We start from the raw sequence: 27,475 nt of genomic DNA, 5'->3' as shown, positions 1-27,475 counted from the left end.
ACCTAAGCTGTACAACTCCAGCCAATCAGGAGCCACGTTAAGATACTTTTCGGATGATAATTTTGGGTAGCCCTAATTGTCACAGCATTGCCCATCTCGATTCACCTGCACCTGAACGCCAACGAGGCGTTGGCAAACTGATTTGTGAAAGAATCGCGGTTGGAGGCAGATGAGGGGGACACAGACACGGCGCAAGTCAACGGTACGAAGCAAACGTGGCAAATCAGCTGAGGAAGAAGCACGACACCTGTTCTGTAATGCGCTCTACCCTGCCCGAATGGAGCTACTTAAATTCAATTCTGAATAGGATCTGTTCATTATGTACATTTAATGAGGAGCATAGATCATTCATGGTCTCTTGAGAAAACGAAATCAATTCACAAAGGAGGTACGCACAGCACAGGGCGGCATAGAGCCATGTGGGCAGGCGAGATAAGGTGACTTGCGGGCGTAGAATGGTCGCAGCTGGCACTGAACGGAGTTAATTGGGAGTAAAAAAGAGAAAATATGCCTTTGTCTTGCAGTGGCGCTGTGTACGCACCTGAGCTAATGACGATGCCAATTAGCCCACCTTAACACCGTCTTTAATAACACCCGCGAATAGTTTATGCCTGCTGTGCAGGTCGTACGACGCTGCACGTATGTTTAGTTGGAGCGACGCGACCTCAGGGGACCTGGCCATCCGTGCACAGCGCGATATGCGAGTGTCCTCCCTAACTTAGAAATTCACCGCACGACGCACGCTGCTCCCACGCAAGGCGCGCGCAGGGCTCGCCCTGGCGACATAGGTCTCGTTACGGGGTCGACGGGGCCCGCGTGACCCGCAGCCGTTACGTAACGCACGTCCCATCCATATGGGGAAAAGTCTCAGTCCCAGTGAAAAACAAGGTTGGAGCACAACTCACGTCTGTTTTTCAAGAACTGGAAAAGCGGATGAAGGGTGCTATAACGTAAGCTCTTTAGGGCTGTAGTCTTGTACGCCCGGCATACTTAGTGGCGTAAGCAACTGGTGTAACTATGTTAATGGACTGTAGCGTGCAACACTATGTGTCATAAATCACTGCAGTAGGGCAGATGCTAGCAGATAAAAATAGTCTCATGCAACGCGTCATCAGAGCGCAAATCACGATATACACGGGAACAGTATATAACACAACATACATCTCATCGCAGAGCATTTTTTTTTTTTTCGCTTTTGGGTAAAACCCGGTTATTTTCTATTCTTCGACCCCAAACAAATTTGATAAATATTGGGTTAAATCTGATTTCTGCCGCATTCTGCGCCTTTCAGAGACTGCAATTTTCTAGAGCACAAAGCTGAATGAAACGCACCAGATAGCACAGAACATCGGGGCGCCCAAGTCATCATAAACTCACATGAAGCATCATGAAGTACAGCAGAAACCATATAAGCGATGGATTCTACAAGATGCTATATTTAAGCGCGTATCTCATGCGCACCACCCAGATTTCTAGAAAGAAAGGTTACTGAGACAGCGACATCATACTAATTCTGAAGTGCGCAGCTTCTATAGAGCCTGTATAAGTTCGCAGCTATATGCTATAGGAGAAACCAGCAACTTCGTCGGTTGGAATGCTTCGTCCGCTTTAATCATCCGGCTTTTCTCTTAATGCCGACAGGCGCTCAAAAATCCTCAGATAAAGGCAGGGGAACTTGTAGCTGTTGAATGTATTCTTGCAATATGTACGCACTATGGTACTTAAACGTGCTACTTATGAATAGTTGGTTCTAGCGCTCTTAATGAGATTCGTTGTGAACCGTAGAAATTTAGCAAAGGGTGGAGCAACTTTTTATGCCTCTTTTGCCTCTCAAGTAAACTGCGCTCTCCGACGACATGCGGAGCTTCCAAGATATTCTGATTCCCTTACTGAAAGTGAGTCCGTATAATTAATCGTTTTCGTGCATGCTAATAAGTATACGATTTAATTTAAAAAGATGGCTTTGTAACTAAAGTTTGGGGAAATTCCGCAAGGCGAATTGTTTCTTTAATGGGGGAGCAATAGGGCTACAATGAAAATTCTTCCCGGTCCGCGGACCGAACCCTTCTCTACCGCAAATGTTCCCGGGGCCGAACCAGACTACTTTTTTTGTATAACTACAAAGGTTCGGTGGAAGTTGTATACCTTTCATTTGTAGCCGTAGGTGTTTGCTTAGATTCCTGCTAATGAGTATTTGCACCTGTATTCCAGGTCACTGTTTAATATCAAATTAGCTCCCTTAGCTTTCCTTAGGTGTATGTAATGAGCCTCTTAGAGAGGTAGCTTTCCATTATTGGATATAACCAGCTATATAACCTGAAGCCAATGAAAGCCGGCATGCTTTACTTTCGTAGACAGCAATTAAGATGGATTTTATTGGCAAAAGCATCCAACGCTGAGGCAATGGGCTGCAACATTTGCCCTATTTTGGAAGCTAAACGCGTGAAAATGTACACGAGAGAGACATTAAGAGTCGCTAGAAAGAAGAAAAATTCAACTCGTCCGCTCCAGCAGTACTACCTTAGGAGAGGGTGGCGCCGTTCCCAAATGTAACAGCCACAACAAACTCGAACGCACATCTTACGGCTCTCTTCTAGGTGAACAAGTACCGTGGTGCCTCTCGAAACACACTGCAAGTTAGGAGCGCTAGCGGACGTGTCTCTTTTACGAGCTTCTCGCTCCCAAAACTTTCGCGGGCGAGCCGGAGCTTCCTACCGTTATAAACCTTGCGCTTTACAGCTTCTCCGTGTGTTACGTCACCTGTCCGCAGCGAGGAAGACAGGGCAGTTCGACTAACGAGTCGGGAAATAAAAATGATCGCCTAGACATTCCAACCAAGGCTACATTTTGTACTCCAGCAAAACACTGCCAAGTGGGCATGCCATGCATGCATTTCGAGCAACGGAGCGCGAGCGGAGCACGTGGATGCTTCTTTATCCTTTTGTCCCGGTAAGCGCCCGCACTCGGAACTCCGGGTTTTCGGATTCCGCGCACGTTCGTCGCGCACGGGTCTTCCGCACGCGAGCATCATCTTCAGCCTCCGAGCTGAGCCGGGCGGTGGCTCACAATTAACAGTTTCGCAACGCGGTGGCGTCCGCTGCGCTCTCCCTCAAAGCAGCGGCAGTGCATAAGGAAGGGGCTCTAGCAGGAGCTGTAGCATCGTCGCGCCGTCGTCGATCGAGAGCGCGAGTGGAATATGGAGAGTGAAAAGCGCGAGCGTTAAGACACGCCAAAGAAATGCGGAGGGGGAAGTGCTGTTCCCCTTCCTTCCCCCTCTGGACGCCGGCGTCCACTCGCAACCATCGCCATGCCTTCCCTTTGGGCGCGGGTGAAAGGAGGCAAGCCGCAGCCTTGAAGGCATCGATGACCAGTGAGTGTGTGTTTGATGAACGAGTCCGGGGCGGCGAGACTCTCTTGACTGACTCGCGCGCCCTTGCCGGCGAGGCTCGGTGCCGTTACGCGGAAGACACGCCGTGGAGAAGAAGGGGGCCAGCCTAAAGCACAAGGGGGAGGGGAACAAGGCACGCCGCTGCCGCCGGAAATGAGAGGAAAAACACAACAGAGAGAGTGATCACTGCATCTGGATCGTCCCCGCCTTTCTGCATGCATCGCCTGACCACTGGCGCCCAGGCGAGCGAACATCGGCGAGCGGCCCGTATAAAAGGGACCGTCGGCTCTCGGTCTGGACACAACCGATCTCACCTCCGCAGCGGAAGCAGCAGTGGCAGGACGAGCACGAGTACTACAAGCAAGCGGAGGCAAACAGCGTACGAGCCATGTGGAAGGTGAGCGCAGGGCGCTTGTTCACGTCAGATATCCGACGGATTCGCGATGTGGCGGCGGCAGCCCGTGCTTCAAAGCATCCCCCCACCGGCAGAACCCAGGACTACGTCGGATGCTTTTCGAGGGACGGGCCCTCGCCTGCCATTGCGGTGAACGCGCAGTGATCCGGTTATACTGGTGAAGGGAAGCTGGGAAGGCGCCGTGGTGGGGACTGGCCTCGTGTTGGGACCATGATTGTGACAGCGTAGGCAGCACTCCAGCATAAGCTGACTCCGACTAAATTTGCGTCCCACCTATAAAAGCCTGACGCGCAGAGGGCCGGATAGAGAAAATGACTTCATTGTAGCGCAGTCGACACCCATATTGTAGCATCCGTTCCTGCAGTTAGGAATGAATGTTTTCAATTTAAAGTAACTGATACGGATGACTCGGCATCTCACGCAGTCATGACTTTTTTATAATCGGGCATTGGCGTCCTAGTCAGTAGCTTGTTATTGTTTATTAGAAGCTGGCTTTAACGCACATCATTCAACAGCTTTACCGCTGCAAATTTATGCGAGTCCGTAAGCTAGCAGGGATGTAAGAGTGGTTTCGCATGAGTCCATCGATAACGTTTCTTAAAGGACGGTCTTGTTCGGCCTGGTACGAGGTAGAGACAAGCCCATTTCAGGTACACACGCCGAAGACAAATGTCTTTGTCGAACCTCGCAGCAAAGTTAGGTACGATAACTTTTCCTGGTCTCGTTTTTCCGGCACTCCACCTTGGTCCGCACCGCAAAGCTTCGTGAATGAATCATAATGCACAAGTTCAATGTCATGAATTTAAAGAGGCTAGAGGATTTACTGCCTATGCGGCATGAGAAAGCATTCTTCGTTGAGTATAACGATGCGATGACTAATTACCATGCAGGTTGCGGTCTCCGCCCTCTGCTTCGCCATCTTGGCGAATGCTGGTAACATTGGAGGAGGCGTCGGTGGATTTGGTGGCGGTGGCTTCGGTGGTGGCCACCACGGTGGCGGCGGCTTCGGAGGTGGCCACCATGGTGGCGGCGGTTTCGGCGGTGGCCTTCGTGGTGGACTCGGCGGCGGCCTTGGCGGTGGTCTCGGCGGTGGACTCGGTGGTGGCGGCTTCGGAAGACAAGGAGGCACCTTCACAGTCCACCACGGGGGTCATCATGGCGGTGGTGGTGGCTTCAGGGGCGGACTTGGCGGCGTAGGAGGAGGCCTCGGAGGTGGACTTGGAGGCGGACTCGGCGGTGGGTTCGGCGGAGGTCATCACGGAGGAGGAGTCGGTGGCGGCTTCCTCGGAGGTGGTGGCGGCGGCGCTGGCCGTGGATACTACGGAGGCGGCGGAGGCGGCGGAGTAAGTGATGTCCAGCGGGACGAAATGGTGTGCGTGTATTGGAAAACAAAACCTAAGGCCCTCTGAAACTACTAGCTTCATGTCTCTTCTCTCAATCAGGGTATGCGTTTTTCGCTTGAAAGTGGTAATATTACGTGCCTACAATTTCCCTACCGAAAAGTAGCTATACTTGCCCGGCATGAAATACTTGTTATTATTGGCACAAAGGAAAGTAAATATCGAGGCCGTCTACAAGTGTCGCTCGTCACCTGGCCTATTAGAAAACTGACACGCCCCTCTTTCGTGCTTGTTTCCATACAGGGCTACAGGGCAGCTTACGAAGACGTCAGCCCGAAGCCGTACAACTTCGGCTACGCTGCTCAGGGCCCCGACGGTTCCAGCTCACGCCAGGAGACTGCTGACGGTAGCGGCCGCGTGCAGGGAGTCTACACCATCAGCACAGCCGAGGGCGCCCAGAGAAAGGTCAAGTATGCCGCCGATGCTGGTGGCTTCCGCGCCACCGTCGAGACCAATGAGCCAGGCACCGCCAACGAGAGCCCCGCTGACGTCGCTCTCGTGTCGACCCAGCCGAACCCCGCTGAACTTGCGGCGAGGTACACCGGTTCTGGAGCCGGCGGCTACAGGGGTCGCGGCGGTTACGGAGGCGCTGGCGGATATGGAGGCGGATATGGTGGAGCCGGTGGAGCCGGTGGTGCCTACGGAGGCGGTGGATACGGAGGACACGGTCTTGGCGGAGGCATCGGAGGTTTCGGCCGCGGTGCTGGCGGATTTGGTGGCGGAGCTGGAGGATTTGGCGGCGGTGCTGGGCCCGTGACAGTCCAGGCCTTCAAGGTCCACCACGCTGGAGGAGCAGGCGGTCTTGGAGGATTTGGTGGAGCTGGAGGAGCTGGTGGATACGGCGGCGCAGGCGGATTCGGGGGTGGAGCAGGCGCTTACCGCGGCGGTGGGGGCTTTGGGAAGTACGGTGGTGGAGCTGGTGGCGGCGGCGGTGGCGGCTGGCAGTGGTGAAGAAGCTGGTTGTGTTGTCTGTGCGGGACTTGTGTGTGTATGAGAAACTGCGTCCTGTCGTTGTGTCTCCGTCCTCCTCTGTAAACGTGCCTGTGCTTCTTTGTGTGCGTGCGACTGGGGTCACAGCTTCCGGAGAGCCCCGCTTGCGGAGCGCCTCAACTTGCGGTGAATGGATACATGTGGTGTGGTCCTCCTGTTTCGCTGCGTCTAGTAAAAATAAACGTTATTTGTTGACAAAAAGCAATGTCTCTATATTTCATTGTTTCCTACATTAAAGCATTCTCAAGAACCACACCCTGAACTTTATCAGCCTACGTTGCTAATGCTTACGAGCAATTAGGAGGCAGACATGAAAGTCTAATAAAGCTTAGTTTGCGGTATACTTTTCCGAATTTTCCTGAGGTATAGGACCGGATTAGAAAACAAAAGGCCTTTGGCAGTACGTGTGCAAACACACAAAACACAGAATCGATGTCCTTTGCAGATGAAGTTTATTTTGTCTAGCCTGCCAAGCTATATGTTTCACTTTTTCTTTGAAGACATACTTCCGATCTCTTAGGTCCCATGGCCCCATTTCCCAATGCTGCACATACCTTCTACTTGCAACCCCAGCGTCTTTTTCTCTACAAAATATTTACTGTATATTATATGGTGACGGGTACGGGTATCAAACAGGTGTCCACGTCTTGTCGAAAACCATTCCGTATTTTCTGTTCTCTCTTCTTGTCCTGACGACAAAAACTACTTGGGCTGCCTTGCGCTTTACAGCAAGGCTTTATGCTCAAGTAAATGCACTGGGAAAGCAAATCACCCAAATTGTGTCTATAATACTTCCCGAGTCGTCCTGATCAACTTAGAAACTAAACACCAATATATCGTATAATTAATGGTTATACGCAGCACGCATCATAAGTTGTACCCTGACTATGTATGCGAAGCTGGTTGCTATGACTGGGTGTTTTGCTCTGACGGTCAGGACACAAGTTCAAGAAAGATTGGTGCAAGTTCGATCCTGGATCAGTCTCTGAACAGAATCCGCGGCGCCAAAGGCACGGAGTAATCTCGGTGCGTAGATACAATTCTAGAACGGCAGCAGAAGGCAAAACGCGTGAGCGACAGCAACGCCAAACTTGGGGCTGCCGCGTAAGGAACGACGATCGGCACGGACCACTCGCTGGTAGCTGCGAAGAGCGTGAGGCACTCACATTTCTGGTTTGGTTTGGTTTGTGGGGTTTAAAGGCCCAAAGCGACTCAGGCTATGAGGGACGCCGTGGCGGAGGACTCTGGAAATTTCGCCCACCTGGAGTTCTTTAACGTGATTGACATCGCACAGCACATGGGCGCCTTGCTTTTCGCCTCCACCGAAAAGCGGCCGCTGAGGCCGGGATTCAATCTCGCGTCCTTGGGAACAGTAGTCGAGTGCCGTAACCACTGCGCCACCCCGGCGGGGTCACCCACATTTCTATACCAGCCAGTTGGTATATATGACCAACGGTGCCATAGCTTACATGAACGTCGATGGCGTCCAGGTATAGACGAGAGACCTATAGGCGGAACTGCACGCTGCCAGCAAGTCACGGCAACGCTCTTCCAATGAACACTCATTCGATTAGGAGGTCTTGTCTATATGGATCGTCGACCTATCGGGTGGCCTTTGTGCACGCATGTCCTGATCTGCAAAGACATTTCTTTTACATGCTCCATTTCTTGAGCTCTTTAAAGCGAGAGCTATATGCAAGTTACGAGCTTAAGGCGTCACTTTCCAGAGCAATCGATGTAGGAAGACGTAACAGAAAATTCCTGCGTTAATCTGTTGCACCATTACAACGCTGAAAGTGGTTTGACTTGTCAGTACGCAATTCGCGGTCACGTGACGTAGAAGCAGCCTGTTCAAAGTGAACCTGGGGGCATCACTTTCGATGGGAGAAGTGGAAAAACTAAAATCGTTTGCCACGGGTAAGAAAAAAGGTCCTGGATAGCAGCTAGTGCTCCCAGGTTGCTAATACGTATACCTCAGAGCTATTGCACGTTGAGCCTGCAGACGAAGAAATCATGAGACACACTATAAGACCAATGTTTTTGTCCCGTGTTGTTCAGCATTTGTGTCAAGACACACATACCTTCCGCAACGCAAGCAGTCGGCACCAGAAGAACCAGGAAAAAACGCGGCGGAGAAACTGAGAAGGGGCGGCGTAAGCCGAGTTCGATCATTGCGACGGCAGCGGAGTCCGTTTAATGAATTCCCAATTTCATCGAAAACCAAGGGCGGACAGGTTTGCTTTATATACATCAAGCAAAGGCGCCGGCATGAGCAGGAGAGTTCAGACCAAAGCAGATCAGCTTCTCCGTACTAGATAACTCCCCCCCCCCCTCCAAAAAAAAAAAAAAAAAAAACGCCTCTCTACCTCCGATAGCTCAAGCATTTAATACTAATAAAAATATCGTCATCGCTTTCAGAAGAGCTTATGTGAAGTTGGCACCTTTTGTAGGCGGGCTTAGGAAACATGGCGGCAAGTTCCTGGAGAATTGTGAACCTTAAAAGTACCTGTGGGGCTCATTTCAGGGAATTGTGCTTCTGGCTCGCATTGCGCCATGAACCATCTATTTCTCATGGCTGGAAACGTATGCTCTTTATTCTGCACTCTGAAGGAGAAAAACAAAACTATGGAGACTGTCCCGAAGTACGAACACTTGTTCATTTTCGAATGTTTCATAAAACAACGGTTGCACACTTTTATACACCTCTTCTTTACTGTCAACAGTAGTTAGGTCGAATTCGGATACTATGCAAGCCTAAGAATAAAAGCTGCATTAGCGCCTAAAATTTAAATTGAAACAGAGGGACGAATAGACCGGCGGTTTATTGTTTGCATTGTGAGAAAGATGCATGACCTGTGGAAAGGAGAAAGAAGATTAAAACAGAGACGTCGCGCTCCGAAGACGATAAAGAAGTTATTCTTGGAATAGAAAATTATGACATTCACGGCAACTTGAGATTTCTCTAACAAGGCTACGATGCCGTATCCCACCCACCTTTAAATTTCTATCTTTACAGGTCTGGTTTGGCACTGTCTCCAGTCTGCGCATTTTGCGGTGAACAAGAATCATTAGATCCCTTTTTATTGTTTTGCCGCCGCTTCACTACGTTAAGACAGTTGATGGAAAGGCCATTGCAACAGCTTGGCCTCAGTTTAAGCAGCCCGACATTGTTATCATTTGGCGCCACCATCCTTGGGCACAGTCACAGGTCTGTTTTCACCGCCATGCAAAATTTTTTACTGGAATCAAATCGTTTGCCTTGCTAAATATTTAAACATCACTTGTTCTACAATTGCAGTGTCAATCTCCCGTGTGTGTTACCACTTTTCAGTTTATATTTCACTTATTTCCCGTTTTGTTTCCTTTCCTCTACCCCTCAAATCACTTTTTTTTTATGCAAGTATACTTCAAACATTTTCTTTGCTACCCAATTCTTGGCCAATCCCCCTCTGTGGGTATGTGCCATGAGTTATTTGGACAACAACAACAACAACAACAAGTGTAGACGATAAAGCGGACGAAGCTCGGGCTGTCGTTGTGAACGCTGGCCTTCGTAGCTGCTACGAATATACAAATATATTGCTGCGCAACCCATCTGAACCGCTTCGATACACTTGGTGGAGGTGTCGCCATACCCAACCTGGGCCCGCTTGCACAAAACAATCTTAAGACTGTCTTAGCTAAGTCCAGACTTAACTGGAGTCTAAAGAATAGGCCACTAGCATGGACGCTTAAGACTGGAGTCAAGACTGGGCTTCAGTCCTGACTTGAATAAGTCTCTTGTATGATTACGACTCTAGTGCTGTCTTGGTTAAGACACAAGGACGCCAGGTGTCTAAGTAGAGAAATTAGGGAAATACAGGGATGCGCTGGCACTGTCCCTGCTGTAAGATGCACACATTCCGTCAATTTTGCGTTGTGTAAAATCCCTGCCATTGCTTTTTGCGGCTTAAGATTGTGTTATGAGGAAAAATGCCCCAAGTGTTTGCTGGGGCCGTTCTGGGAAGCCACTCTGGTGAACATGAACCCGAAGCGTTCGACGTTCGGAACACGAGCCGTCTTAAATAAGCTTGGTCTTTCTAAAGACACCATTTAAGTCTGGACTTAGCTCGGACTTTATCGTGCAAGCCGGACCTGGAGTTCCGCAGTCGCAGCTTGCCAGGCTCTACCATCATGACAGACGCCATGACCCAGTCTGGCCCGCTTGTTCCCAGCGCTATCATCTGCTCGGGACTAGTGCGGCAGCGCGACCCACCCATATTCACCGGCAGGAACGACACCAACGTCGAGGACTGGCTGACTTCATACGAGCGTGTGGGTGCTTACAATAAGTGGGATGACCAGGTTAAGCTCACCAACGTCATCTTCTATTTTAGTGATGTCGCCAGCTTGTGGTTCCGATTTCTTTTAGGAAGGGGGGGGGAGGGGGGGGGGGGGGGGGCTGACTTCTAAATATATCTGGAGCGTGTGAAACAACGAAGCCCCTCAAAACAGCTCTCACGTGCATTAAAAATTGGAAGTTTTGTCATGTGCTTCCCACTTGCGCGATTTCTGGAGATTTCACATGTTAAAGTGTATTATTCTTCCTTCTGTACACATCACACGAAATATAAACCCACGCACTCAAACCATAGCCAACAGCTTGTTAGTGCTCCAAGTAGGAAATATAGTACGAGCCTGTCCATAGGGAAGCATAAAATAAAAATGAACCATTCCGTACCCAGTGGAGTTGTGAGAAATTTCTGCGTGAAACGTTTAATAGAAGAGAACATTTTGTACCGTGGAGAACAGTGGCCATAACTAAAATGTAATTCTGAAGCCTGCAGGCTGCATTATGAGCACAAATACCACCAAAAAGGCAAGAATTGCTGCGTTAAAGGCCATTTTATCACCACGTAAGTTTATGAAAGGATGCCTTTAATATATTCAAATAAATCGAACGCAGTTAATAGGAAAGCTGATTCAAGTGAAAAAAAGCTCAATCTTTTTCGACTTTGTATTGACTGTACACTATTTACCGAAGAGAGAAATCCAAAGCAATATTTCTCTATGATGATTTAATGCAGTACAATGAACTGCTTTATATGTGACAAAAAAATGTAAAAACAAAAACTACGCCTTTAGGCTTTAGAAAATTGGTACTAAAAAATCTATACACCTCGCCTGGCAAATTGTTGCTCGTACTATTCCGCGAGGGCAATGCATCGGAGTTGTGGGAAGCACATCAGCGCTTATTTTACTTCGAATGTCACGAATGCGCCTCAGGAAATGTAAACGGCGCGATTACAACCGCCTGCGTATCGAAAAAATCACGCCTGACGCCGGCGGAGCAGCTTGCTTCGTGGTATCCTTCCGGACGCTGACCGTTCTCACGGGCAGAGAAGAAACGGGTCAGCGCCTACCCTTCCCCACAGGCCTGCCCGTGCGGCAAGAGAGCTTCTTGAGGTAGTGAGAGCATGAAAATGAGAACGTCGGTCTCGATGCGGCGTAAGTGAAACGCGCCGGTTGAAGCCGCGAATGCGGCGATGAATGCGAAGGAAAGGCAAGACCCTGACGGACACGTTCATACGGCTAGTCGTGCGTATAAATTGACGGTTTTTTGCAAGGGTACATAACTGACAAGTAAACAAAGTAACTAAGATGTCAATGTGGGCGCCAGACGAGTGCATAAGCCCGATGGAATGTGCATTCCACAAAATAACAGATGATGTGTCTCTATTCGGAATTACAAAAGAAATTCAGGGGGTGACCTATAAGTTCCGTATTTAAGTGTGCGTTTGCGTAGTCTGAATAGCGCACGTTAATGGCTCCAGTTCGGCTCCTCCTGCGGATCCTCGTTTGGGTACGCGTACTTCGCAATGTGCTTAATCGCTAATCCCTTAAGTTGTTCCTAAATAACCCACACACACTCGTTAGTATGCAATCCTAAGATACCCCATTATTTGCAAGACGACCCGACATAGATACCCATTAATCCCCGCTTTAACGAAGCCGCACGGATGGGAATGCGTTACATCGGTGTATTGGGTCTTACTCCATTGCCTAGGGGACCTGGCCGGCTCAATTCTCATCTCCCTTTCAGATCTTACGGGCAAGCCCAAGCTAGCATCTTCTGTCACGTCACTTGTTCTCGTGACGTCACACAATGATCCAACCAATCATTACCTAGCCATTTCACTACCGACTGCCCCCTGCCAGAGGGATAAATCAATCAATCAATCAATCACAACGTCGACAACGGGTTTTCCACGGAACAAAGTGTTTAACGCTGTCGCGCTGAATGTGGAAAGCGGGGGGGGGGGGGGGGGGGGGGGGGCGTCGGAAGAATTAAATAGCATATCGGAGAGACCTTACTGCTTGAGTGATCTTACTATTTACAGTACTACGTCAAAACTTACGGTAACGAAACTTTACTAGACGAAAGAAACCTGCGAGGGTTGAAACGCTTGGGCATCCCATGCCTTCACATCGTTTTCGCCTAGATAGAGACCGGAGCTGACAGCCGTCGGCTCTTCTTCACCTCTTTACTAACTACTACTGCACACCGTTCGAGACCCTAACATGCGCATTCCTAATTCATATTCGCGGGTAAGTGTGGGACGACAATAAGAATACCTTTCTTTTTCTAAAACCTGCACAATCGTTAAGTCTTCATTTGTAACGTTAGACCGCGTTGTCTTTGGTCACAGACACGTGGTGCTGTGCACTATACCGCGCGAAAAGACGCGGCTAGGCGCAGCCCGGTTCCTTCTCATGCTGCAGTAGCCTACGCAGAAATCGATGGCTTTAATTGTCGGTGGGAGTAGATGTGGGCACGAAATTAATAAAAACAATGTCATGTCTTCTCCAGAGTCGTCACTGCATATATTCTTTTCAGGTAAATTGTTCAGGGATCGGTAAACAATTTTGTTGTGATCCTCAAGTTTTTTACACCTATTTATTTAATTATTTTGGCATACTGCTGGCCTCACATTTGAGGCCTTTGCAGAAAAGGGGCGCAATATACATTGAAACACAGTTCAAGTAAGCGCGCCCATAATCAGCCAATACAGCATATATGCATATTGTGTCCGGTATACAAGTGGAAAACAATCGGGAGTAATTGGTATGTTCCAAGATGTAGGACACGTACACGTGCACCCACCCATAAAAGAGACGGCAACTGTTAACGAACCTTAAAAGTAACAAAACATCAAGGCACAAAGCAAAAAACAGCTTATTGAATCAGCATCAGTCGGGATGTCATTGCTACAGAGCACTACAGAGCTTTGTTTGATATGCTGGCGATGAAAGCCTCAACTGATTTGTAGATAGTTGATAGCATCGCTAGGCAAATGGTCCACTCATGGATTGCTTGTGGAAAAAATGAGCAGCTGGATGTGTCGTTGTGAAATCTGTATTCAGTTAAGTATTTACTCTGTTTTGTTAGTGACGGTACTAAGGGCTTAATGGTATCAGTTTTCATGCTGTGACTAAGGAGAAGAATAAGAAACTTAAGGCGAATTAGTCTGGTTCGGTTTTGAATAGTAGGAAGGTCGGCTTCTCCTAATAATTCTGTAGGGGAGTCATGACGGTGGTATTCGTTAAAAATAATTTTGATCGCTTTTCTTTGTACGTTCCTTAATTTTTCTATGCACTGTGTACTCTTAACATATTATTTCATATTCGTGTACAGAGCGAATAAGTGCCGTGTATGCTAGGCATCTGGTGTCGACTGATGCGGACCTAAGCGAGTGTTATAGGGAGTAAAGAGCTCTCAGGGCTTTATTAGCAACGTATGTTACTTGTTTGTTCCATTTTAGGGGTATTATTATTTTTGGTTGTTGTTATAATCCAATGGTTTGACTTTCGTACGGACTTTATCCTTGAGGGTATATACTTCGATAGACGATGCTGAACAACTTTGTCAAGGTTTGACCGCAGTCAATCTATTGAAGCTGTAGGATCTGTAGACAAAGAACTTAGAATGCTTTCTCACCTGGATTATGAAGACGACAGGATTGCACGTCATGTTCGCTGCGGTGCCATCATACCATGCCCAATGCCATTGCCGGACGCATCTATCTGTTCATTGGTGCAGGTTGTCGATAGCGGTGGAGTGGCTTTCGCAGCGGCGAAAGGGAGCACCGCGCTGCCTCAGCGGCGAAGCTGGTTACGAGGAACAACGCCGACGGCGACGACGGCGCGAAACGCAAAAACGGGCGCCAGAACGCTGCGCTATAAAACGATGGTGAAATAGAAATCAGTGGCGCAGTTGGGAACCCAACTGCCCTTCAGTAGGTCCTCCAAACACCTGCGTCCCCATCCATACACCCTACAGCAAGGGGGCTGCCCACACAACTCCCCATCTCACATCCGCCCTCCGAAAGCTTAATCTACCACGCACGCACTCACTTCTCTGTCCACTTTCATCCTTCAGAGCACTGCCGTGTGTCTGAAGTCCCGTATTGGAGTTCAATAAGTCCTTGAAACAATCGAAATATACCACGGGTAAACCTAACTGTTATGGTCGCCCTGTCATTCCTCCTTCTCCTTCATCTCCTCGCCTCCCCCCTCCCCCCCCCCGCCCCCTCTTTTTTATTTTTTGGGGGGATTCAGCCTATGCCCCTTAATATGTGTCTGTGTAAATCGTAGCTACACAGCTGTCATGCAAAATAGGTGGTGGTATCCGCATTCAGGTACTGGCCAATAGTTCAGTATGCCGAACTTGGTCCCGCCTTCGACTGCCTGTGCCCTGGGAGCTGGGCAAACTGCACGGTCTCCCTGACCGCTCCCAGGAAAGCAGTTGCAAGTCTTAATAACCTGTAATAGGTCAATCGTGATTCGAGATGAACTTTGCGCTATAACATCAAGTTATATACATCGCTGAATAGCTTATGTCAAGTATATTTCACTACACTAACTGTTGGCCTTTGTCTCACTCTGTTTAGCCATGGCTAAACCTTTGCCAGTTTTTTCGTCCTTCAAGTAATTTGACATGGCCTGTCAATCGCCTGCTCTTCCCTGGCTTTAGCAAACTTTCTCGGCGTATAACGTATGATTGATGACGAAGAGGATAATTTACAACACACAGTGCGAGAGTCCTTTAGAAGACAGCGCTCCGGGACGTTGCGATGTCTTTGTTGTGCTCATGGAACTGAAAAACAAAGATGCGTTCCGTTTACACCACCTCTAGTTAGAGTCCGGTTCGGGGCTAAATTAAGGGCGTCTTTTTCTGCTTGCTAATACTGCGGCGGAAGACTTCGAAAATTTTTGCGTGCCTAACCACCCTGCGCTTATGTAACATTGTTTACATGTTTCGACAAATGTATAAGAAACAAGATATGCCGGCCTTCTCGCCAAGAATATAGTGATGACATCGAGCTGTACGTGACGTCATCGTGTTTATTCATGAGCACGTGCATGTGAACGCATGCAGCTCACTCCGCGAAGATGACCGGACTCGTGGAGGCCCGTGTGAAAGCCTCCTCTCCAAATGTAAATAGGCACGTCCCAGTCCCTGTTCAAATGCGCCGGTCACCGGCAGAAGCGAAAGCAACGTCGCTCATCTCTCGATACCTTGGCGAGGCTGTCGCGTTTCTAGGCGACCCAAGGGGGGCGAACCGTCGACGACGACACGATCGCGCGACAGCGCGACAGCAGTCGCCACGCAAGAAAACGGTTCGATGGTCCTCCGCTTTCGCGTTATTCGGACACGCCGAAGACAGGTCACGCGCCCAGCTTTCGCCCTGCTTGCCGTCGTGAGCGGAACGCTGAACGCCCTAATAAATGCGTAATAGAGCTCTTTATTGTAACCTTTGATTATGCGAGGCGCAAGCTTGCACAATACGCCTGCTGCGCACTGTGGTCACCTAATGAAAGGAAGCGCACACTGGGAATCACTCGCGCGTGCAAGCTTCACGCCGGGAAATGAATCCGCGCCAACTCCTGCCATACAGTGCAACCAATCAGACTTAAAGCTTAATAATTTACAATCTAATTTCTAAGATACCTTAGGCATTCGCTTGAGCACATATAAAGGACTGAAAGGAAATGAACGTGATGCTGCTAATTGCAGCTTAAAAGCCAAATATACGTTAATGAACAATTTAAAAAAAAAAGGTCGCCACCATGATAAAGTGTGACAACTCGTATCTTTTGAGCTTGAATTTTGTTCCTAAACACTGAACTACCAATATGTTTTTAAGCAAGAGCTCCCCTTCTAAGGTAAGCATGGAAGCAGACTTGGAATTTGTGTTTTCTTCCAAAAGGTCGAGCTGCTGTATCTGTCTTCGCTGCCTACATTTTGGCAAACAAGCTAACAGATAACTTAAATTTAAAGAACAAAAGAGAGAGATGTAGTCATGAATTTAATAATAGAGAGATTGCCTAAATTAATTATATTGGATGCATAGTTTTAAAAAATGTACCAGTGTATGACAATGGATTATGCCTGTAGGATTGCGCTGGCTAATTGCAACAGCAGTCAAAGTAATCTTGTCTAATCCTTGACAGAATTGAGTGGGCAAGAGAAAGTAAAATTATACAGCTTTTAATTTCATCTAAAGGTTAGTTCTTGTTTTCGCAAAAGAAAAAAAAAAAAGATTTAACAAAGGACTGTTTTATGTAGCGTAGAAATTATGTGTGGATGTCACTGCACAGTTGAGATGGTAGAGTAAATTTTGTTTAAGTAAGGAAAAAGCTTTAACAAAGGAGCACTTTTTGCAGCGTAGAAATCCTATGTGGAAGTCTCCACAGAGTTGACAACCATTTTGAAAGGGAAATAACGTTTTATAAGAAATAGTAACGTGGGGAAATAAGTGCCTTCAAAGCGATGACGTGCTACGCAAACAGTGCTCACATAAGCCCCATTTTCCAGTGGGATAAATGCTACCAAAATACAGAAAATGCGTCACATACACTTTATCTGACAAACGCACAGTTTATCAATGAAGTTGAATTTCGATTAGTGGGTATAGCTTACTGGTAGAACTTACAAGCATGCACATGGGCACAGGGAAAATGGACCACAGTATTCCAAATTCCCGGAAAGCACCCCATCGAACTCCATTGAATGCATAGTAAGATGCAAGAATTGGTAAATGCCAATCGTTCAGTCGTTTCGCAAGTAATTAATGATATCTTCTGAAAACTGGAAATGCACTGTTGCGAAAGTTGATATCCAAATAAAATTTTCATACTACAATAACGAACAGGCAAACTAACTCTGACGCTCTGTAGCGTCTATACGAATGTGTAGTGATTTCAGGCGAACAAAGATGGCCGCCGAAATTCAAAACCCCGCTTCTCTAATTGTTCAATACTTATAATGCTCAGATGGTGATAGGCTGTTCGATCTTCGAATCAATACCAGGGCCCTTGCCATCTGGGACTCACAACTGCACGAACAGTGTGCTGCGGTCTCCAACGGGTCTCACAGGGGATACGAATACACCTCACAAAGAATTCTCGCAAGGTATAAGTGGCCATCCGCATGATGCAGTTGCCGGCAGTAGATGAGATAAGATGGTAACGCTTGTAATCCGACATCATCACAATGATGCAGTAGGCTTCAACCAGTGAGCGTCTCCACGATACGGCACAACTTGCAAAGTCCCAGGTGAACAGACCACGTTCTGCACTGGGACCACCTACGCGCCGAGGAAGCAAGTGCTACGCTGACGTCTTCGTGCGACCCTTCCCTGTCGAAAGCGGCGTTGAAAGTATCGATGACCAGTGAAGTGTGTTCGATGAGCGATTCCGGGACAGCAGGCGGGCGGGGCGTCTGTCTTGACAGGATTCGCCCTTGCCGACTGGTCCCATTACTTGGATGAGACAGTGGGGCGACAGCGGAGCGAGACAGGCCGGAAATGAAAGGCAATCACAAGAGGGAAAAAAAAAGTGATCACTGCATCTGGATCGTCCCCGCTTTGGCATGCATTCCGGCCAGTGGCCGGTTGCATCGGCGCCGACCGTATAAAAGGGCCGTCGAGTGGCAGATGGGACACATTCGATCTTACCATCGCAGCGACGAGCAGCAGCCATGTGGAAGGTGAGTGGACGGCGGGCTCGTCCCTTCTTAGACTCGCAAGGCAGCCCGCTCTTCTGAGCCTCGGACAAACCCTGGACTACCGAGAGCTCTTGAGAGCCGGGCCTGCGTCTGTGGGTGTAGAAATGCCGCCGAGCTGTTCGTCTTAGCGTGCGGCTGTTTTAAGTCTTCAAAAGATTGCATAGAGTTGCCGAGAGATTAAAATAAGGAATGTTGAAGCGATAGGGGTGTCGAGTAATAACAGAAGGGCACAATTCTTCAACGATTAGAAACTTTCTAAAAGTAAGATATGGTGGACTGACTACGAAGTTATAGATGTATGGATCTCGTTGAAAAAAGAAGACGAGATTAGACGCAGACTAGCTCAAAGGAGAATTCGTGCCTGCAGACAGCCTCGTGTCTGGGAGCATCAGATGCTGGACTCTATACATGCAACGTGCCCTTGATGGATAGATAATGCGCAGAAACAGGCAGCATGTTAAAGAGGGTACTCTTGAGATACGTATTTGATTGTAGTAGCAGTTTCAAATCTATAGCTTTTAAGGACGCTTTACGCAGAAAAACCAACGTTAGTATTGGCGTTGTGAGCGAGAACTCCCGGGTGCTGACAGGTGGTAGCTAACTGGCATGCTGAAATGGCGGAGCACTGATTTGACTAAAGAGACCACATGATATAAGAAAGCTTGGAGGAGGTGTCAATTCAGGTTGCTCATTTGAGGCGGGAAGGTGGAATTAGAATCAACCTTGCAGTGCTCTTGGATGCTGAGCCAGCACCCTTGAGTCTTGATAAAGCGGGACTTTATATGTCGGTGATCACCTGTACGCTGCATGACGTAGTAGCTTAATTAGTAGCTTAGCGCTATCGCGTCATACCCTTAATGGCAGAGCTTGTGTCCTCCATAATTTTCGTTGTTTTCAGTAGCGCTCCTTTTAATTAATATCAATCCTTCAGATGTGCAAATGACATAGTGCAAATAACCAGGCTGAGAAAGTTTTGTACTCTTAGAAGAAATCAGCTCCGAATACATGAGCACTGCCTATGATTAATTCCAATTCCAGTGCACTTTCCAAATACTAAATGGTCCACTGAAGCCCAGTTAATGCTGTTCATAGCGCAAAAGAAAAATAGCTATAAAACATGTCACCTACATAAACTCTAAAGTTCCCTTTTTAGTTTAGTTACTCTTACTACCTATAGCAGATTATATTGTTTTATATCGACCATTTTTACGTTAACGCTTCTTTCATGTTGCTTTTAAAAACTTCAGTACTTTTTTCTTCCCCTGTACTGACCATGTTCTACTGATGAGACCACAACTGGGTGTTATCACTAACAGGTCACATTCTCTGCCCTCTGCCTCGCCGTCCTGGCTGACGCTGGCAACATTGGGGGTGGCTTCGGTGGCGGTGGTTTCGGCGGACTCGGCGGCGTTGGACTTGGGGGAGGCGCCTACGGAGGAGGTCTCGGAGGGGGTCTCGGCGTACACCATGGTGGCGGCTTCAGGGGAGGCTACGGTGGTTCGTATGGAGGTGGACTCGGAGGAGGATACTACGGAGGTGGAGGCAGCGGATACTACGGCGGCGGCGGCGTAAGTGTCCGAGCAAAAGCCAATTGGGATGGTTTCACGCAGCCGGTGGAGTCGTAGCGTCAATGCTCACTGTGACAGTATGCGTTCCTTTAGAGAGAGCTTTGAGACACATTCATACGTGAGGTGGTACGGTGGTGAAAAACGTTTATTGCTTCAAAAGAGGTGGAGGTACGCATGAGCCAGATCTTGAAGATCCGGCCCTTACAAATAATAGGTGGGATCCCTAGTGCGAGACCCCAGTGGCGTCGGCCACTGCCTGAGCGCGCTCTACCAAGGCCTTTTAGGCCTACAGGTCATAGCAGCCGATCAAGGTCGCTTCGCAGTCCTCCCGAGTGGAGTTGGGGTGAGGAGGAATAGCAGGGTTGGATGGGCCACACTACACCATATGATAGATGTCCGAAGAATTCTCCGCACAGTGCGGACAACTGCCCGTGAAGGAAGGATTACATTCACTCAAGATCCACCAAGATGACACACACATACATATGTAGTCCTCATGAACGTGATGTTCTAACCATAATATTCATGTGGCATCAACAGCAGGTCACTCTCGAGGGAGTTTCCACATCCTCAATGACACACATACTCGAATGCCGGAAGACGAGTACAAACGTTTTCAGTTAAGACATATGACGACTATATTCGCATCGTTTACGCCTCAAAATATTCCCCGGTACAGCTAAAGCTACCAGCACACCGCCTTGCCCTCGGCAGATTGCGAAAAGAAGTTTTAAAGAAACAAAAGTTCCCGAACAAGATTGTCCTGGGTTGGTTCCCACAGACCTGGAAAGTTAGGGCGGAATCAGCTGCTTTAGGCTCTGAATACTTCCCGCAATGGGATCATATAACGCATGCATGTACAATAGTTAACAATTAATATCATTATTTGGCGGTACTAGTCGACCTATAACTGTCATAAAGTGAAAGAATCTTAATTAGAAAAGGTCATCTTACTGGTCTAAGAAATAAAGTTATGGAATTTGGGCGCCATTAAGAAGCAGCCCCTCGGTAAATCGTTTCTTCCACGCTTTCCACAGGGTTACAGAGCGGCTTACGAAGACACGAGACCCAAGCCATACAACTTCGGTTACGTTGCACAAGGCCCTGACGGTTCCAGTTCTCGCCAGGAGGTCGCCGACGGCAGCGGCAGCGTTCAAGGAGTCTACACCATCAGCACGGCTGAGGGCGGACAGAGGAGGGTCAAGTACGCCGCCGACGCGGGTGGCTTCCGCGCCAGCGTCGACACCAACGAGCCTGGCACCGCCAGTGAAAGCCCCGCCGACGTGGCCTTCCGTTCCTCCCAGCCGTCCGCCGCCGCGCTCTCGGCACAGTACACTGCTTCTGGAGCCGGTGGATACAGGGCTCGCGGCGGATACGGCAGCGGCGGATACGGCTACGGCGGCGGCGTGTACGGAGGTGGTGTTGGTGGATACGGTGGCACTTACGGCATCGGAGGTGCCGGTGGCTACAGCCTTGGCGGATATGGCCGCGGAGCTGGGGGACTGATCGGTGGAGGCGGTGCCTACCGCGGTGCCGGAGGATACGGAAAGTACGGTGGCGGCGGTGCTGGCTGGTGGTAAACAAGGCACCAGGATATGTGCGCGACTCAATACGCGTGCGTGAAAGACTTCGTCCTGTCGTCGATGTGTTTTTGTCCCTTCCTGTACAGGTGTTGGTGTTTTGTGGTGCGCTTGCGAGCGGGTTCAGTGTTTCTGGGAGGGCCCGCTTTTGCAGTGCTGCGTCCTGCGGTGTAGGGTCGGATGTGCTGCGGTATTTCTTTCCGCTGCCTTTACAAAATAAACATACTTGTTGTCAAGATAAAACATTCTCAGGATTCTGATTTCTCATTTGTTAGTTTGTTAGCGCAGCAGGTGCACACGGAGCGCTGTCCTGGCGTCTGTTGTACACCACGAACGTCTTTTCACCGGCTGAAAACCTTTATTCCTCGGCCGAATGGGCCAACGCAGTTGAAGAACTCAGATGCGCCGAATAAGAGCGCGACCACAGAGCGCGGCATATGCTCGGACGTGCCCATTAGCACACACAAGGCAACCTGAAAACATAGCATATACAAGACACCTAAAAACCTCAGACGTACCTCTGAAAACGAGCAGATAGCCACCACACAGCTTCTTCAAACTCTTAAAGACCAACTACACAGAAAGTGTACTTCGGCTGCAACGCATGTTAGTGGTATCGGTGATTCCTAAAACTTATTGTGACAAGGTTTTATATTTGTTGGGAAAGTTCTGTATTTACAAGCGTTTTAAAAGCTATGCAGCAGAGGACGCATGCACACGAAGACATGTTGCGTAGTCGGCTAACTTACAACGGGTGCTTGAGAGAGTCGTCAAGCCGAGCCTGTTGAGGACGAACGGACTACGGGCGTTGTGCAGTATAAAACTTGGGGCTCAAACGTGGCTTGGAGGTTTATTACAATGGTGAAGATATAATTACCAATCGCTTCGAAACACTATTTATGTCCGGGGCACGAAGCGCACGTTGAGCAAGAACGCGCTCGTCGCATGCGTCTTTAAAAAAAAAAAAAAAAATGTTCACAGGAAAGGAAAGGCGCAGTATCTACTGTCACACTTTTTCTGTGAACACCTCAACCGCGCCGTAAGGGATGGGAGAAAGGCGGAAGTGCAAGTGCAAAGAGAGAAAGAGGTGCCGTAGTGGAAGGCTTCGGAGTAATTTCGACCACCTGGGGATCTTTAACGTGCACTGACATCGCACAGCACACGGACGCCTCTCCATTTCGCCTCAATCGAAACGCAGCCGCCGGTGGTCGGGATTGAGCCCAGGTATAGTGCCTAGAATATACTGTATATTCTAGGCACTATAGCCCAGGTACCCCAGCACAGTAGCCGGACATATTAACCACCACACCACCGCGGTGGGGCAAAAGAGTTTTAGAAGTACGAAAAATATAGGGTAAACAATGTTGGCGGTTGATGTTCGTCCGCAGTGCTGTAAAAATCGGGTATCGGCATTCGCGTCCACCACAACATCTACATGCAACATGTGCCCACTCTCAGGTTTCTAGAAGCAACTTCAAGCTGCAAAAATACCAGAACAGCGACCAAGGGTCAGATGGTCCGATAGTGTTCCTTTCTACGTCATTTCCAGCTTGTAGCAATGTAAAAAAAATTGTAAATTGGTTTAGGAAAGGAAAGGCGCACACCTCCGTGGGCAGAGGGTTATGAAATAATTAAGACCATCTGAGGATCCTTAAAGTGCACTGACATCGCACAGTACACGAACGCATCAATCTCGTCGTGGTGCTGCAGTGGTTAAGGCCTCGAATGCTGTGCCCAAGGTTGTGGGATCGAATCCCGACACGGCGGCCACTTTGCGATAGAAGCGAAAAGCAATTAAGGCGCCCGTCTAGCCCCAGGTCAAAATTTCCGGAGTCCTTCACTACGGCGTCTCTCATAACCTGAGTCACTTGGGGACGTTAAGGTCTATAAACCAAACCAACCGAACCTCGCCGTTTCACCACCATCGAAACGCCGCAGCCGGCGGTCGAGTTCGAACCCGGGTACTCCGGTTTAGTAGCCGTACCAATTGCCGCACTTTTTCCTGTTTTGTTTTGAAAAACGATGATCGGTTAATTTTGTAGGCAAAGAAAGGTGCGGTATCTCTTACTTTCTCTGTGGACCCCTCAACCGCGCCTTAATCGAAGGGAGGGAGGTGGAAGTGAAATAAGAAAAAAACAAGTGCCGCAGTTGACGCTGCGGAAAAATTTAGAGGCCAAAAATTTAGAGGAGAATGCGAAAGAATTAGCGCTGCAACATTTTTGTAAATTTTACCTTCTAGCTTTTGTATTTGTTTTAGTTTATTTCATATCAAGTTTCATCTCTTTACTTTTAATTTTCTAATCTTATGGTATTTTATTTATTTTTATTTGTAGCTGTTTGTACTTTCTCTTTGTTCTTTTATTTACTACAATCATTAGATTTGGTTTTGGGGTTTTAACGGCCCAAAGCAACTCGGGCTATGAGAGACCCTGTAATGGAGGACTCCGAAAATTTAGACCACCTGGGTTTCATTAACGTTCACTGACATCGCACAGCACACGGGCGCCTGGCTTTTCGCCTCCGCCGAAAAGCGGCCTCCGAGGCCGGATTAGATCCCGCATACTTGGGAACAATAGTTGGACGCCCTAATCACTGCGCCACCCCGGTGGGATACCACTATCATTAATTGCTATCATGATATTGTTAGTTTTATTAACTACCATCGTGAATACCTATCATTATTGATTTTTTTTTCATGGCTTATATGCTTTATCATTAATAATCTCTACCACCTCGGAATTTTTAGCGCGCACTGACATCGTATACCACACAGATGCCTCTCTTTTTCGCCTCCATCAAATCGCAGCCGCCGGCGGTCGGGTTCGAACCCGGGTACTCCGATTTAGGCGAGCGCTTTTAATGAGCCATTGCGGCGGGGTAAAATGATAGTTCTTGCGAGTGACTTCAGAAACACTTGCTTCAGTCACGAATGCCATATTTTGTTTTTAGTGCTCCCTCCTGACGCATACTACTAGGAAAACACTTCTTATGGGGCGTAGTTCCGCTGTTTCTGGCATTCACTGTGTATTTTTGCGGCAAGGGGGTCAACGTTTTAACGACCACAAGTAAAACTGAACAGTTGGAGATTGAACAGAAAAACACAATTTTTTTCTTTTTTTCTTTTTTCAAGTCGGAACACTCCTGTTGTACGGCTGTCAGACCCTTGGCTTAGGGGCAAATAGTGGTGACAGCGGGGATGTTTCCTTCATGACAAAGGCGTCAACAGAATTGCTGCGGAGAAGCATCGTATACGTTACCATTTTTGGGCCACGATTGGATCACCTCCATCAACTGTAAAATATCGCGATCGATATCAGAAAAGACAGGACAGAGCCAAGGTGACAACCCCTGCTCTGTCTTTTCTGCGGGGTTGTTCCTTAACATGTCTCAACAACTGGGCAGTTGCAAGGGTTCGGTTGAAAGAAGCCCCGCTATTACATTGTTTTGTATTATACCTGATGGAAAAGATGTGGACCACTCGGGCTTCAGCAGTGGAACAGATAGTGCCACAAATACGAGGACTGAAAGACACGTACAAGATAAGCCTGGTACCGTTTTGTTATTAGCCTTCTACTTCTTATCTTGCAACAAAATATTCCGTAAATACAGGACGGCAGACTCTCTCTTGTCCCGTCTGCCACGCTGTAACTACTGAAGCTCGTCACCAACTCACACAACAACTTGCTCTGCAGCAACATGTTTTCAGCCTTTAACTTTCAAAATAGTGACGCGCCAGCTAGCCCACGAGACAGCCCTGCTGAAGCACATCTACTTCTCATGATAACGTTTTAAGCATCCGGTCCGGCTCGGCATTCAGAAGCAATCGGGAAAATAAAAGTTTCTGTAAGGCCGCTTTGGTCGCTACATGAATTTGCCGGCATGATCGCCCGCGCCCATGTCTCAGAGCACGCATCACAGGTCTACCCTCCTTGGGACCTGAGTCTGCGGGAGTGAATGGAGGGCTAAAAAAAAAAATAATCAAGAAGTAGGCAGGTGCAGCCTTGCGACAGCAATGGGGTCTGCGCTCTCTCTCAGCGCTCCACTAAGATCTAGAAATTTCTAGCGTGTCTATTTAACCTTTTAAAGGCCAATCATCTAAAAATGGAGCTTTTGAAAGGCAATCAAGTTTTTATCTCATCATAATACATAATTTTAAATTAATTTTCTTCAATATTAACAATTAACGCGGGAAACATAACAGTTAGAGTATTTATTAATGGTAAACACGCGCATTTTGGGCCTTTTCAAAGCCCATAAAAGGTTTGTGAAGCTCTTTAACAGGAGAAAAAATGATTAAAGGAAAGCAACTGAACATAACGTCAAAGAGTGATTTTGTGAACCCGGAATAAAAAACTGAAGCTTGTGTTTTTCAGCGACACGGAGTTTTAAGCGAATATTCATTTTTAGAACATTGACATTTGGCAGTAGCAATATTGAAAGACCGACGACACTTCTATGAGTGTCCCACATCCCCACGCCGGCTGGAGAAACTGTGATCCAATTCTGTTTATCAAATCTGTGGGCACAAATTTGTGGATATTATCAAGCAGTTCGTTCGTGGTCAGCGTTACACGCACATGGTATATGTACGGACAGCCCGACATGCCACAGGTAGATACACAAACAGGCGTCTTATCCGATGACAGCACGTATAGAGAGGCGGCGTGCTTGCTGACGTAATCTAGAGCCTCCCTCCCTCTATCACTCACAGGCACCCAAGGGTGGTGACGGGATCAAGAGTTACGCGCGGGTTTTCTTGAGACGTGCACATCACAGCTATGTACCAAAATCCACTGCTCAATAAATACTCGCCTGCCATGCCACCACTTCAGCTTCAACGCTTACGTAATAAAAACCCCTTATGTAATACCCCGAAAGGGGTCTTTAAGGTAATAAAATGAATATGAAATAGTCTATTAAGTCTGTTAATAATAATGCTTTAGTTTATTTATCCTTGAGATACATACTGCAGGGATGGACCCCAGACGAAAAGCTACAGTTAAGCAGAATGAGGGTGGCTGGAGCCCTACAAACAAAAGATACCCGTGGGAGAAGAAAACAAAAGAAGTGCAGAGGCAGCGCAATCACACACAACTGTATGATTAAAAAATACACCAATAAAATACATTGTTGGAAATCTCTTTACAATATCAACACATACACAAGCGAACTGTCGAGGTAATTTTAAGGTCCATAAAACATTCGGCATAATATGAAAGAAGAGCTACTCATCTCTGGTAACAAAGTGGAACTTCAAACCCTCACGAGAAAGAGAGCAAATGCTATTGTCATATTTTTTTTGTATTTATTTAGTATATTTGGCATTAAGAACTGCAACGTTGCTTGCCGCAATTAGTTTGCTTGTCATAACATATAAACTGCGTAGGCATTGCAGGCTTGCATAACTTAGTCTTCAGATACGAAGGAGAATGAGTTCCTAATGCACATAACATAAAAGCCAGTTCAGACGGCATTAACATTCTGTATATTGTAAATGACGATCTATAAAAAAAAAAGAACATTCCAAAAAGCATATAGTCTTTATAAACGTAGGTGCAACTTTATTTTCATGGTTAGTTCAGAACACTTAGGGGGATTCCAGGTAAGAATATTTTTCGCTGAAACATTGTTTCATAGTGCGGGGTTTAAAAAGTTGTAAAAGATGATTTTTGATCACGCTTGATCCATTAAAGTAGATAGGCCTTGATTTTTAGAGAAAGCAGAGAGCTTTAACTGCGCCTTGCGTCAGCCTATGTAGCTGATTATTCAATGTTCAGCCAGTCTTGGTAATTGAAGTGAAATAACTCATCTTGTTGTATATATGTCTCTGTATATTTGTTTCTGTGTAATATAAGTCTGAGTTCCTCTGTTTCTCCGCGTGTCATCGTTCATAGCCTTCGTGTCTGCTACTCCGCCCGAATCGACGGGCACCTCGAAGGAACTCGCACAGCTAAAATCGCCGGGAGAAAAATTGCGCTCGACGCGACTGCTTCGATAATACTTCTAGTTCCCGCACGAAGTAGAGTAGCTTGCCCGCTGCCAACAGCATAAAATATGTGAAGCATGTGAAGTACTGCGGAGGAAT

At 47.8% G+C, this 27,475-nt stretch overlaps 2 protein-coding genes across 2 annotated transcripts; both read left to right on the top strand.

Moving 5' to 3' along the window:
* The first annotated feature begins 1,856 nt into the window (after positions 1 to 1,856).
* On the top strand, positions 1,857 to 6,356 carry LOC146207634 (uncharacterized). Its single transcript, XM_084577078.1, has 4 exons — positions 1,857 to 1,895; positions 3,711 to 3,785; positions 4,694 to 5,146; positions 5,447 to 6,356. The coding sequence occupies exons 1-4, from the start codon at positions 1,857 to 1,859 to the stop codon at positions 6,152 to 6,154; spliced, it is 1,275 nt and encodes a 424-aa protein (XP_084433204.1). The 3' UTR covers positions 6,155 to 6,356.
* Positions 6,357 to 10,366: 4,010 nt separating this feature from the next.
* On the top strand, positions 10,367 to 21,390 carry LOC146207633 (uncharacterized). Its single transcript, XM_084577067.1, has 3 exons — positions 10,367 to 10,507; positions 19,559 to 19,816; positions 20,848 to 21,390. The coding sequence occupies exons 1-3, from the start codon at positions 10,367 to 10,369 to the stop codon at positions 21,388 to 21,390; spliced, it is 942 nt and encodes a 313-aa protein (XP_084433193.1).
* The last annotated feature ends 6,085 nt before the right edge of the window (positions 21,391 to 27,475 follow it).

Source organism: Amblyomma maculatum, chromosome 1, assembly GCF_055883805.1.
Source record: "Amblyomma maculatum isolate TAMU_Amacu chromosome 1, ASM5588380v1, whole genome shotgun sequence".
Classification (NCBI taxonomy): Eukaryota; Metazoa; Arthropoda; class Arachnida; order Ixodida; family Ixodidae; genus Amblyomma; species Amblyomma maculatum.
Note: the sequence above shows the minus strand (reverse complement) of the source record. Positions and strands in the feature narration are given on the sequence as shown.